Source organism: Gobius niger, assembly GCF_951799975.1.
Source record: "Gobius niger genome assembly, chromosome: 9".
Taxonomy (NCBI): Eukaryota; Metazoa; Chordata; class Actinopteri; order Gobiiformes; family Gobiidae; genus Gobius; species Gobius niger.
The window spans coordinates 37,731,249-37,745,312 of NC_136860.1; the positions used below are offsets into that span (position 1 = coordinate 37,731,249).

General features: G+C 40.2%; 1 protein-coding gene across 1 annotated transcript in view; it reads left to right on the forward strand.

The window, feature by feature from the left end:
- The first annotated feature begins 4,957 nt into the window (after positions 1-4,957).
- sucla2 (succinate-CoA ligase ADP-forming subunit beta) overlaps positions 4,958-14,064 on the forward strand; it is a 37,591-nt gene continuing 28,484 nt past the window's right edge. Inside the window, exons 1-4 of the mRNA XM_079563452.1 lie at positions 4,958-5,055; positions 11,170-11,362; positions 12,979-13,078; positions 13,871-14,033. Of these exons, the coding sequence (XP_079419578.1) occupies positions 4,972-5,055; positions 11,170-11,362; positions 12,979-13,078; positions 13,871-14,033 (540 nt within the window). The 5' untranslated portion in view covers positions 4,958-4,971. The remainder of the gene's footprint in view (positions 5,056-11,169; positions 11,363-12,978; positions 13,079-13,870; positions 14,034-14,064) is intronic.

Genomic DNA, 14,064 nt, shown 5'->3' on the forward strand with positions numbered 1-14,064 from the left:
GTGACAAAAACGCATTAAAAAGCAATGAAAAAAAAAAGGGGGACGACAATTATCCGTTTAGATGAGTTTTGTAGATTTGGGTAATGCTGAACTGGAGAAAGTAGGAAGTGAGGTGTGTTTGCAGCACTACTTATTAGTTTCTAGCTCGTGCATACTTGAGGAGGGAGTGGGGCTCTGTGTTTTGCTAAACAGACATGTTAAGTCGGCGCCACCAAGTTATTATTATTGAGGTTATTATTGTGACATTTATTAGACGATTCTGAGGTTGAATCTGTTCATGAGTGAATCTTACTAGACCTATCATCTAATAAGTGTGTAGTGATCACTTTTTCCACTAAGTTTTTCAGGATTAGTGTGTTTGCAAATAAGTGATTTGTTCTGATTTGTAAACACAGGTGATTCCTGGAGACTTATCTTTAACAACTTCCCCAAACACTCATATTTGTTCTCTTGTATTATGTAGTTTCTTTAACCACAGGCTGATAATAAGTGTCATTAATGTCTTCGATAGATTAAATGAAAAACCCAAATATGTAAATGAGTTTATCCATTGGAGCTAACTTAACTAATGCACTTCTCTCATAAAAATAGAAACCTTTCACATGAAAACAGTATAGAATATAGCACAGAATATAATACTTTGCTGTACATTCCCACACAGTACTTTACAAAAACATTTCTAATCATGGACAAGCTAACTTACCTGGTAAACACTCTCGCTGTCTTCAAATGCTTTCAGCTCTTCCTTATAATAATAATATCCTGTTAAACTGGATTTCTGTTCGAAGGTTAAAGTAGGCAGGGCCTGAAGAGTCTGGCAAAGAAAAGAAATCCAAAGGTGTCAGGTTACACTCTCTTTTAAAGAAATATGACATGATTAAAAGGATCGATCCAATATCTCATATACAGTGAGATATTAAACGTTTCCCGACCCTCCTCAGTTCACCTGTGTGACTCCCCAACCTCAAACATAACAAACCTCTAGTGGATGGCGTTTCTTTACTTTGAGTGACAGCCTCTCATGCCCCACACAAACAGGAAATCTTTCATTCATAATATTCTCCATTTATAATTGTCACGTGGGCTCTCAGTGCAAGATCACGCAGATTTAAAAAAAGAAAGAAAAAAGAAAACTGGTTTCAACTTCATATGTAATTGATGTTTTTTAAAACCTGGTAAACCTCTAAACCCCCACCTTAACCAAGCACATTTTCTCCAGTTAACATCCATTACCCAAATGTAAAAGCTTCTTGAAAAGAGTGTCAACAAAAGAGCAATGAAAATGTGAGAAAAACGTACCGAAAAAAGCTGCAAAGAGGAACAGAAAAGTGACAAAAAAAACAATGAAAAAAAAGTGTGTTAAAAAAGTAAAACAAACAAAAACAAAATAAAAAAGATTCATTTAGATGACTTAGGTGTTAGAGAAGCCCATCACACACACCAGCTCTCCATATTCACCTCCCCACACGTTACTACTGCTACATTTTGATTAATGAAGATTTAGACCAGACTTGTTCCTTTGACATAAAAGAATAGGATAAGGTCATTTATATTAGTTATTTAGTTTTCAATTTCTAGATATTTTGTCATTCTTTCATTTATTTTTAATACGACTGGTAAAAACTGTGTTATAATGAACATCCACAGAAACATGTGACTCACCAAGTCTTCTCTTCTGTCTTCAAATGCGTGTGATTTCCCAGCAGTTCACCTGAGCAAAGACCACGAGGCGGGACTCCTGTTCAGGACGATTATGGGAAAATTTGGGCAATAGTGACTTCATAACAGACTGAAATGCTTCTGGAATAAAGGGTCAGACTAGCAACAAAAATGTGACAAAAATGTAACAAAAATGTGATGAAAAAGTGATGAAAAACGGACGGAAATCTGACAAAAAAGTGGAAAAAAAAGAGACAAAAAAATTACAACAAATGTGACAAAAAGTGATGAAAAAGTGACGTAAATTTGATGAAAAAGAGGCAAAAGTTTGTCTAAAATGTGGCAAAAAAGTGACAAAAATGTGATAAAAATAAATAAAAACATGTGACAAAAAAGTGACAAAACAATAAAGAAAAAGTGAAAAAAAGCAATAAAAAAATCTTTAAAAACCGACAGCAATGCGGCAACAAGATCCTTCTCGATCAGTTTTGTAGGTCTTAGCTTTCAAATGAGGCGACTTTGGTCCATAGGCTGTAACATTGTAGATTTGGGTAAAGCACACAAAAATTTGATGAAAAACTGATGAAAAAAAAGACGTAAATCTGACAGAAATGTGGAAAAAAAGAGACAAAACAACTACAAAAAATGTGACAAGTGATAAAAAAGTGACTTAAATTTGATGAAAAAGAGGCAAAAAATTGTCTAAAATGTGGCTAAAATTTGATAAAAAGTGACAAAAATAAAAATATAAAAATAAATAAAAACATGTGACAAAAAAGTGACAAAACAATAATGAAAAAGTGACAAAAACATCAATAAAAAGCAATCAAAAAATCTTAAAAACCGACAGCAATGCGGCAACAAGATCCGTCTCGATCAGTTTTGTAGGTCTTAGCTTTCAAATGAGGCGACTTTGGTCCATAGGCTGCAACGTTGTAGATTTGGGTAAAGCACACAAAAATGTGACAAAAACACAATGACATTATGACGACAATGCAAGGAAAAATCTCAGATCCATGTTGTAGGTCTTAGCTTTCAAATGAGGTGTTAGACTGGCCTATAGGCTGTAAGCTCCAGCGCTCCAGAAGCTTTCAGATTTGGGTAAAACTGAACTGGAAAAAATGTGCTGGGTTAAGGTGAGGGTTAAGAGGTTAACGATGGAAAACTTGGCTGGAGGATTCACCTATTGTACATGTTTTTAGCGGTCGGATAAACCGGAGTACCTGCAGGAAACTTACGCAGACACGGGGAGAACATGCAAACTCCATTTTTATGCACAGAGAAAGTCTAGAATCACTACTACTGTTACAATGTTGGGTTGTTTCATCATCATTTCAGCTTTTTTAACGCTTATTCAACAACAGTATTTGAGGAAAAGACGATATTTAACCAGAGCCGGTGCTGGCCCTTCTGGGGCCCTAAGCAAAAATCCACATGGGGCCCTACAGTAGCGTCCCATGGTTATTCGACGAAGAGTGAACCCATTTCCGGTCAAAAACAGGTCCACTGTGCAGTCGTGCAGGGCAGAAGGGGAACATACTGACCTCAATTCAGGCCCCGCCCTCTGTGTGAGAACCACTAACCACTAAGCCACTGTGAGACTGGGATTTAGGACGACTGCTAGTCTATTTCCCAACTTTCTAAAATGGTAAATGGTCACATTCTCTCACCTCTGGTCCCTGACCCACAGTTTGGGAACCGCTGATTTAAAACTAACTGAAACCTGCACCTGACGGTTATTTCTGTCTGAGAATCAACCTGTGAGTCGCCCAGTTCGTTTTAGACTGTGCACATTCAGAGAACCAGAGTTACTGTAAGTAACTGCGCGCATGAGATTCAACTCATCTTTGAGACAAAAAGGCCCCGAAACAACGCCTTGATTAACCCCTTAACTCCCGCCTGAACCGAGCACATTTTCTCCAGTTTGGCTTTACCCCAATCCAAAAGCCTCTGGAAAAAAGGTGTGAAAATAGCGACAAAACTGAGACGAAAACAGTGATGGAAATGTGACAAAAAAGTGACAAGTGAAAAATGTCACAAAAATGACCAAAAAAATGACAAAAAAGTGATAATTTTTTGTTACAAAAATGTGACAAAAATGTGATAAAAAATTGTCAAAAAAATGACACAAAAAAGTGATAGATAATAGACAAAAAGTTGCCGAAAAATGACAAAAATGTGACAAAAAATTACCAAAAAAAATGAGTTACAAAAATGAGTTGAAAGCCCAACAAAAAAATGATGGAAAAAAAATGTGATGACGTGAGGAAAAAGATCCTCTCGGTTCAGGCGGGAGTGAAGAGGTTAATCAGTGTAACAACACCGTAGTTTGACTCAGATGAGGGGCCCTTGCGGCTGCGGGGGCCCTAAGCAACTTGCATAGTTTGCCTATAGGAAGAACCGGCTCTGTATTTAACGTTATATTGACAAGTCTAAGTCGTATTTGGGTCACGGCTCGTCGTCCCAGGGTGACTGTGGGTCCCGACGCCAAACCAAGTCGCCCCGGGGTCCCCCTAGAACAGCTGGAGGAGGTGTGGCCCCGGGGTCCCCTAGAACAGCTGGAGGAGGTGTGGCCCCGGGGTCCCCCCTAGAACAGCTGGAGGAGGTGTGGCCCCGGGGTCCCCCTAGAACAGCTGGAGGAGGTGTGTGTGGATCGGGAAGTCTGGGCATCTCTGCTGAGACTGCTGCCCCCGCGACCCGGCCCCGGATAAAGCGGAAGAAAATGGATGGATGGATGGAAAGAACTCCCTCAATTCTATTTTAAAAACCAATAGGGCTGGATTCTTGTTTTGCCGTTTACTTTTATGTCTGTGGTGTGTCAATAGCAATGTACTGTTATGTTCCTAGGGGGACCACTTTGAGTGTGACACCGGGTCTAAGAGCAGGCTGCAGTAGCATGTACGTGTGTTCCAGCATGTCTACAAATAAAGTGGAGATTACAAACGATTACGTCCATTCTGTATGGTTTAAGACTGAGTAAACGGAACAGAATGAAACATGTGGTATTTACCCATAATTGTTATGATATTATAAATTCTAAAAAGTTCCTTCGGCAGGTTGTCATTCCCAAAAAGAATTCGTTCTAACTTTAATTGTGTCATTTTCTTCATTTTTGTTTGTTTGTTGTTGTTTGTCAAAGGAAGCGGCTCCTCTCGGCTGATGTCTGCGCATGCGCGGAGCCTCCCGCACTGAAGACATGGCGACCTCCTCTCGGCTGATGTCCGCGCATGCGCAGAGCCTCCCGCACTGAAGACATGGCGACCTCCTCTCGGCTGATGTCCGCGCATGCGCAGAGCCTCCCGCACTGAAGACATGGCGACCTCCCTGATCTGCGGCCGTCTGTCGGCTAGCCTCCGAAACTCCGGGGCTAGAAACTCCCTTAGCGCCGCCACGAAGGTGAGTCCGGGTCTGGGGGAAGCCTGGACCTCGGGCTTCATGTACACATGTGTCTGACACGGGTCCGTCTTTTGTAGAGGCTGAGTTTGACCAAAAACGAGCAGGGTCAAAAGTGACATTAGCATCGTCCCCATTGAGTTTGCGTTGTTTCGGCTAAAGCTGTTAGCATGACTAACTGTCACAGCCTCAGCGCCCAAATAAAGCGATGCACATCCGTTATTTTGGTGTGAAATGAACCACCAGGGCGTGTGTGTATGTGTGTAACTGTGTGAAGTGTGTGAGTTTATTCCTCCGCGTTATAATGTGATGTTTTTGTTGAGCTGAAGTGACCTCCAGCCCTGCCGCAGTTACTAACCCCGCTTTACCCCGCGGAGTGTCCGGCTTTCTCCCCTTCTCTCCCCTTCTCTCCCTTTGGAAAGTTGTCTTTGCTAATCCCCGAGCCTTTATCCCCATCGCAGTGGCCATGGTGGAGATTTAACCAGCTCATCCCAGCCATAAACAGTCCGTATGGTGCAGACAGAAAACAGAAGAATGCAACAACAACAATGCTGTGATTGAACAAGACCCAACAAGTCACAACCAAACAACACTGTAGTTAAACGCCTTTAAATGAAGTGATGTATTAAGTTTACTGGCAGAACATGGCAACTAAAGTGTCTGAAATCTGGTTAGATATTAGGAAGTACAACTCAAAAAAACCAAACAAGTTTCTATAGAGTTCGGGAAGGTTAGTGCTAGATCGTCTGCTCCGGAGGGACGGTCTGCTGTGAGTTTGTGTAGATCTATGAGTTGGTTTTGTCTAAAAATACAAAATAATCCTAATCCTTAAGGTTAACCCCTTAACTCCCACCTGAACCCAGCACAAAGCTTCTGGAAAAAAGCTGTGAAAACAAACAAAAATCAAACAATGATGGAAATGTGACAAAAAAGTGACGAAAAATTTATGAAAAAGTGGCAAAAATGTCACAAGAAATTGACATAAAAATGGACGAAAAAATGACCAAAATTTGACCAAAAAAATGACAAAAAATTGATTAAAAATTGACGAAAAAATGGATGAAAAAATGACAAAAATGTGACAAAAAAGTTACAAACATGAGTTGAATACCCAACAAAAAAAATCTGATGACGTGAGGAAAAAGCTCCTCTCGGTTCAGGCGGGAGTTAAGAGGTTAATCATTTCCCTGGCCCTTCATTTGTGTCATGATATCTCACGTTTTCACAGCAGACTGTCCCTCCGGAGCAGAACATCTCGCACTAGCCGTTCGGGAAAGTCTTACAGTTACCATGGAGATCCGCCATCTTTGCAGCTGTTAGCAAACATTTCCATCGACTAACATAAGCTAAAAACAGTTTATAAAGTGGAGAACATAGCCGTGGAACAGCTCCATTAGCCGCTGAGATACTGCTGGTAAAAACATCTAACTCACTGCGGCGTCCAACTGTCTTAATGTGAACAATAACTCCAGGATTTTAACTTCTAAAATCTCCTTTAGTTTACTACTAGTTTATGGCTGCTAATCCCATAATGCTTAGCGATATGACGTCACTTTCCCGAACTCTACTGGGCTCTGTTATGGCTTTGCCCGTGAGCTGCAGTTTGTCACTGTTGGTGTGACTGAGACCTGCTGTGAAATGGAAACTCCCGGCTCCACCTTTTTTCCTTTGTAGGTGAATAAAACCTGTTCTCAATACGTTTTAATAGCAGTTTTGTGGAAAAGGGTCTATTGTGCTTCTAATTATAAAGATTATTGTCTGTCCTCCTGGAGCCGCCACCTTAACGTGGTGGAGGGTTTGAGCCCGGATGATCCTGGAGCTCTGGTGTCCCTGTAGGGTCTCCCAGGGCAAACAGGTCCTATAGGTGACGGGTCAGACAGAGAGCGGGTCAGAAGCTCCTCATGAGAGACCAACAGGCCCGGTTAATCGTGAGGCCGTCCTTCTGTGGACCCACCACCTGCAGGAGGTGTGATTTGGGCTCCAACAGCTGCCCCCACGACCCGGAAACGGACAAGTGGAAGAAAACGGATGGATGATTGTCTAGTTACTGTTTGTATCACTGTGACAGTGTTGCTCCCTGACAGTAGAAAAATGTGCTCATAAACTCATTCAGAAATGGGTCAGTCAGAAGTGCATTAGGAATGAGTTGGACAGCGACTACAAGTGGAATATTTACGTTCTCTCTGTCATGTGTGTGGACAAAATAACCAGGCAGCGTTTAAATTCAGTGTAAAATCAAATCAAGATTTGGAGGCGCCTCCAGTGCTGTGGGACAGTTCCAGGCACGTGTTTCATCTGGACAATATCGAGCTGGTTACGGTTAGAGCCAGGAGCTGGAAAACACTTTAGAGATTAGGAAAGAGTTAACGTTAGGAATATGGTTTGGGTTATGGATTATTTAGCGACATGACAGTTTAAAACCAAGTAACTAATCATTTGTTTTGTCTTTCAAACCATTAAGTGCATAAATATAACAAAAAACAACATGTTGAGCTGTTTCCAGACAAAACCGTGGCCTGAACCCTCGGTCACTGGACAAACGCTTTAACGCATCATAAGGAGGCGGCAAAATAGCAAAGAGTTTGTCGGACCGTTGGACGGCTCTGTATAGAGTTACCATGGAGATCCGCCATCTTTTGCAGTTGTTAGCATACATTTAGTAACATTAGCTAAAAACAGTATAAAAAGTGAAGAAAGAAGACGCAGAACAGCTTCGTTAGCGGCTGAGTTACTGCTGGTAAATATATCCAGTGGTGGAAGAAGTACTCGATATTCTTACTTGAGTAAAAGTGCAGATACAGGACCAAAAGTGTACTTAAGTAAAAGTATCTGCTAACATTTTTACTGAAGTAAAAGTACAAAATTGTAAAATGTACTTTATGAGTAAAAGGTTTTTAAGACTTTAATGAGCTGGATTTTTTTTGTCATTTGAATCAAACCAGGTCTTAACGAGTAAACCAAGTTTCACCACCACTTCAACCACTTTGAAAATAAAATACTTTTAACACAATTTAAAAATGTAGTGGAGTAGAAAGTATTCATCATAAAATGTACTTAAAGAAAAGTAAAAGTACCAATAATTTGTACTTTTTACTTTGTTACTTTCCACCACTGAATGTATCTAACACACTGTTTGTCCAAGTGTTTTAATGTGAACAATTAACTTTTAAAACCTCCATTAGTCTACTCTTGCTGCTAATCCCATAATGCTTAATGACGTCACGTTCCAGGACTCTGTAGACACGGCCATAGGTTTTACACACTGGTTTTATCTGTGAGATCTGTCAACAGGAAGCAGGGGCTCTGGGGGGTTTCTGATTGGACAGTTGTCAGTGGGCGGAGCTGAGGAACCAACACAACAACTATAAGCAAACAGTTCTACGTTGTGTGAAATGTTTGTTGTAATTATGACTAAAGAAGCGTCACAGTTTCAAAATCATAGAAGATGTTTATGTAATAATTGCACTAAAATCTTGAAGGCACATTCTCATGCTTTATTTGGTGCAATTGTGCAAAATGTAACATAAACCAGTACTAAGATAAATAGGTCTTTAACCCCTTAACTCCCGCCTGAACCGAGCACATTTTCTCCAGTTTGGCTTTACCCCAATCCAAAAGCTTCTGGGAAAAAGGTGAGGAAATAGCGACAAAACTGAGACGGAAACAATGATGGAAATGTGACAAAAAAGTGACGAAAAATTGATGAAAAAAATTATGAAAAATTGATTAAAAAATGGACAAAAAATGTGACCAAAAATTGACAAAAAATTGATGAAAAAGTGGCAAAAATGTCACAAGAAATTGACAAAAAATTACAAAAATGTGACAAAAAAAATGTCCAAAAAATGACAAAACAAATTGACAAAAATGTGATAAAAATGGATGAAAAAATTCAAACACATGCAGTCAGTCCTGACATCAGTCCATTATTCTCTGCTTTTGCTCTGTTCTCCTGAAACGCCGTCACTTATTTCATGCTGGAGATTCCGCTCGATCACTAAATGATCAGCCTGTGGCTCACTTTACGCCGCTTACTTTAAAATGTCCGCCTGAAAACTGTTCTGAATCTGACACCGGCTGAGAGGGCGGCTTCTATTCCTGTGGTGTTGGCCTGGCTCTGATGGCACATAACTTCAGCCGTGTGGCAGAGGGGGAGGCCGAGACGGGGGGGGCAGAGAGGGAGACGAGGGGGGGGGGCAGAGAGGGAGACGAGGGGGGGCAGAGAGGGAGACGAGGGGGGGCAGAGAGGGAGACGAGAATGACAACAGGAGCAAGAGAATAACAAAGCTAATAAGTGCTGGCTGTGTTGTTTTGGGATACAATGGTGTCTAATGGAAATGCATAATACATACAGTATATATGGTTGAGCTGACCATAGTTTCTGAGGCTAAATATACTTTGTTTTATTCAATGCAATGCAAGGTCCAAGAAAAGGACGTGAGAGAAGAGCAGTCGTATTATATCATTTTACAACTTAAAGACACTATGCCTGATTTCTTTTGTAATTTAATGATATTTTTTAGAAAACCATCTAATTATAAAGCTTTTGACTCCATTTCAGGAACTCTCGGGCTAGTTTTCTGTGAAAGTGAAATGTGACCCTACAAGTTGTCAAATATTCTCCTAAACTTGTCTCTGTGAAGAATTAGGATTTTACAAATATGTTGGGAAAGCTTGGAGTTTGGACACAGTTAGCATTTTATTTTAGTGGCTTCCTCTTTCACACTCTTTCCTTTAACTTTACAGTCCAGATACATCAGTCACAAATAGTGCTTTTCTACCTACAGAGCCTCTCGAAAGTATTCACACACCTGGAACCTTTGCACATTTTGTCATGTTTACAGCCCTAAACATCAAGATTTTATTTTGATTTTTTTACTGAACGTTCACACACAAGTAACAAACAACTGTGAAGTGAAAGCAAAATGATTCTGAATACTTTGTGGAACCCCCTTTTACTGCAGTAACAGCAGCAAGTCTTTTGGGTCTGACTCTACAAGATTAGCACATGTAGAGACTGACATTTTTGCCCATTCCTCTTTACAAAACAACTCCAGCTCTGTCACATTAGAAGGAGAGCGTTTGTGAACAGCAGTTTTCAGGTCTTTCCACAGATTTTCAATAGGATTTAGGTCAGGACTGTGACTGGGCCATTCTAACACATTAATATGTTTTTATTGAACCATTCCATTGTAGATTTATCTTTGTGTTTCGGGTCATTGTCCTGCTGAAGGTGAATCTCCGCCCCAGCCTCAGTTCTCTTGTGACTCCAGCAGGTTTTCCTCCAAAATGTCTCTGTATTTGGCTCCATCCATCTTCACAACTATTCTTACAATCTCCCCAGTCCCCGCTGAGGAAAAGCAGCCCCACAGCATGATGCTCCCCCCCGTATATCTGAAAAGAACAGCTGTAATTACACACAGGTGCCTCTATTTTAACCATTCTGGAGTCATTAGGAATGTTTTAAAGGCAATTTAATGCACTCAGATAATGCTGTATGATACTTATGCAAGCCCCACTTTTCACTTTTCTATTTTTTGAAAAATAACAGAATCATGTGTCATTTTGCTTTCACTTCACAGTCGTCTGTTACTTGTGTGTGAACGTTCAGTAAAAAAATCTAAATAAAATCTTTATGTTTAGGGCTGTAAACATGACAAAATGTGCAAGAGTTCCAGGTGTGTGAATACTTTCGAGAGGCTCTGTATATCAGTCACTCAAAGGGCTTTAGATCCAGGAGCCGCTCACACAGTCACACTCTCATTCAGTCTGTGGGAAATCCGACCAAAACAGTAGGATTTTGACAATTAATGCAGCATTCTTCCCATAACCACAATATTCCTTTAATGCCACCTATCTGTCAATGTTAGAGCGAGTGAAATCTCCCTGGTCTGAAGTGAAATCTCCCTGGTCTGAAGTGAAATCTCCCTGGTCTGAAGTGAAATCTCCCTGGTCTGAAGTGAAATCTCCCTGGTCTGAAGTGAAATCTCCCTGGTCTGAAGTGACATCTCCCTGGTCTGAAGTGAAATCTCCCTGGTCTGAAGTGAAATCTCCCTGGTCTGAAGTGAAATCTCCCTGGTCTGAAGTCCGCTCCTCCTCTTCTTCTTCTCTCCTCAGATTCTGGGCGGTGCCTCCGGGCTCCTGGCTCATGGCGCCCCCCCTCAGCCCCCGCAGTGTCAGCAGCAGAGCCGGAGCCTGTCTCTGCACGAGTACATGAGCATCGGGCTGCTGAAGGAGGCCGGCATCTCCGTCCCCGAGGGCCTGGTGGCCAGCTCCTCAGAGGAGGCCTACACTGTGGCCAAACAGATCGGTCAGTGCCAAACGCCCCGGCTGCGTTCACATCAAACATGGCACTGAAATAATATCTGCATAACTATTGACCACTACCGTATTGTCCGGTCCATAAGTCGCACTTTTTTTTTTCATTCTTAGGCTGGGGGTGCGACTTATACTTAGACTTGGAGTCCGGAAAATACGGTATTAGGGCTCACAATATGAGAAAAATGGGATAACTTTTTTTAATATAGACCATTTTAGCACAGTATTAACCTCTTACCACCCGCCTAAACCACATGCATTCTGTCCTCTTTGGCTGTAGGCCTGTGTAACACCTCATTTGAAAGCTAAGACCCACAAAACTGATCCTTTCCTCGCGTTGTTGCTGTGTTTTTTATGTATTTTTTTATTCTTTTTTTTTGGTCATTTTTTTGTTGAATTTTTGTCATTTTTTTGTTGATTTTTTGTCATTTTTTTGTTTAATTTTTGTCATTTTTTTGTTTAATTTTTGTCATTTTTTTGTTGAATTTTTGTCACATTTTGTTGAATTTTTGTCATTTTTTTGTTGATTTTTTGTCATTTTTTTGTTGAATTTTTGTCACATTTTGTTGATTTTTTGTCATTTTTTGGTCACATTTTTGTCATTTTTTTTGCTGAATTTTTGTCATTTTTTTGTTGATTTTTTGTCATTTTTTTGTTGAATTTTTGTCACATTTTGTTAAATTTTTGTCATTTTTTTGTTGAATTTTTGTCATTTTTTTGTTGATTTTTTGTCACATTTTGTTGAATTTTTGTCATTTTTTTGTTGAATTTTTGTCACATTTTGTTGCATTTTTGTCATTTTTTTGCTGAATGTTTGTCACATTTTGTTGAATTTTTGTCACATTTTTGTTGCGTTTACATCCTCGTTTTCTTCTCATTTTTTGTGGCTATTTTGGTGTTTTTTCCCAAGCAGCTTTTTGATCAGGGTAAAGCCAAACTGGAGAAAATGGGATCCGTTCAGGCGGGAGTTAAGAGGTTAAAAAGCATTACAAGTCACTAATGAAATGTGCCAAAATAAAGGCCCTAAATGTCATTAAAAAGCGCACATGAATATAAGCCTTAAGTCAATTTAAAAAGAAAAATATTGTACACATGTATCGCTGGGTTTCAGGTGACGTCACAGCATTCTAAAGACTTATATTTAATGAGGTGGGGGGGCAGGTGAAATGATTTTGTTTTTAAGGAGATTTTTGGTGTTGTACAGAGAGATCATGGAGCCAGTCAGTGATATTAAGGATCCTTTTTGCAATTCATAAATTTTGTTTTTAGATACAACTGGTGAAAGTGTAATGCAGTTAATAGGAAAAACCGGCTCCTGCCCCCACTGGGTAGTGTGAAATCATCACATTCTCGTGCTCAGTCAAACATTCATCAATCATTTTATCATCATAATATGATAAAAGAGCTAGTTTGACAGTAAAAATCTATAAATCAGCCGAAAGGTTCAAACCGTGGGGAAAAGTAGCGGCGTATAGTCCGGAAATTGCAGTAAATGGGCTTCAAACTGGTATTAAATCAAAAAAATCTTGGAAAAGAAAAGAAGGCTTTAGTCAGAGTTGTTTTGTTAGTTCTGTTTCTCCTTTTATATCAGTTATTCTCTTGTTTCAGGCTCAAAGGACCTGGTGGTCAAGGCGCAGGTTTTGGCCGGAGGTCGAGGAAAGGGAAAATTCGAGGGAGGACTGCAGGGAGGAGTCCGGATCGTTTACTCGTGAGTCGGACACAAACCTGTTTCCTTAGGCTTTTTTCATTTAAGGTGAGACACGACATCTGAGAAATTTCATTTATTTATTCATTTGAGCAGAAAAAGTATGTCGGCATTTTACAGAAAGAAAAATACAAAAGCTCAAAAGGAGTAGGAAGAAGTTCAAGAACTGATAGTAAACCTGCCCCTTATCTCTCATACAGTCATCATCACATAAACTTTCCTCTAAACTCATGCAGGAACCCGATGCATGAGTCTGGGCTTACATGTTTATATAAATCCTTTATGATCGTACAAAATGTCAAAGAAGTTCATCATTTACAGTTACCAAAAAATGAAAATAAAGGATTCATCATTTACAGTGGTAAATAAATAAATACTATAATAAGAGTTATACTAAGGCACATCTCTCTTTCGTTCTGATCACACAAACATATATATAATATCGCTCAGCCCTGCTATACCAACTGTACCCAGATGTAGAAGCTCCATAAAACCATGTGGAAACAGAAACTATCTGTCCATATAGTCATTCACTTAAGACTGACCGGGAAAGGGAGAGAAAAAAGACATGTACACATACAGTACGTATATGTAATCCATGAACATACTGGAAACATGTGTTTTGTCCTTTGTCATGTAAACTTGAACTAACAAGCCGACCTCACTTTGAGTTCACACAAAATGATTTCCAAACAAACAAAAACTTACTGTTGTCAATGCAGAATAATGCTTTAGGGTCTGAACTTTCTTTATGTTTTGATATTCATACCCACATGTTTTTGTGTGGTGTCCTAGCCCGGAGGAGGCGCGGGACATCTCCTCTCAGATGATCGGCCGTAAACTGTACACGAAGCAGACGGGAGAGGCGGGCCGGATCTGTAACCAGGTGTTCATCTGCGAGAGGCGCTATCCCAGACGAGAATACTACTTCGCCATCACGATGGAGAGGTCCTTCCAGGTCAGTGTCGTCATCATGAAGAGCCCCAGAT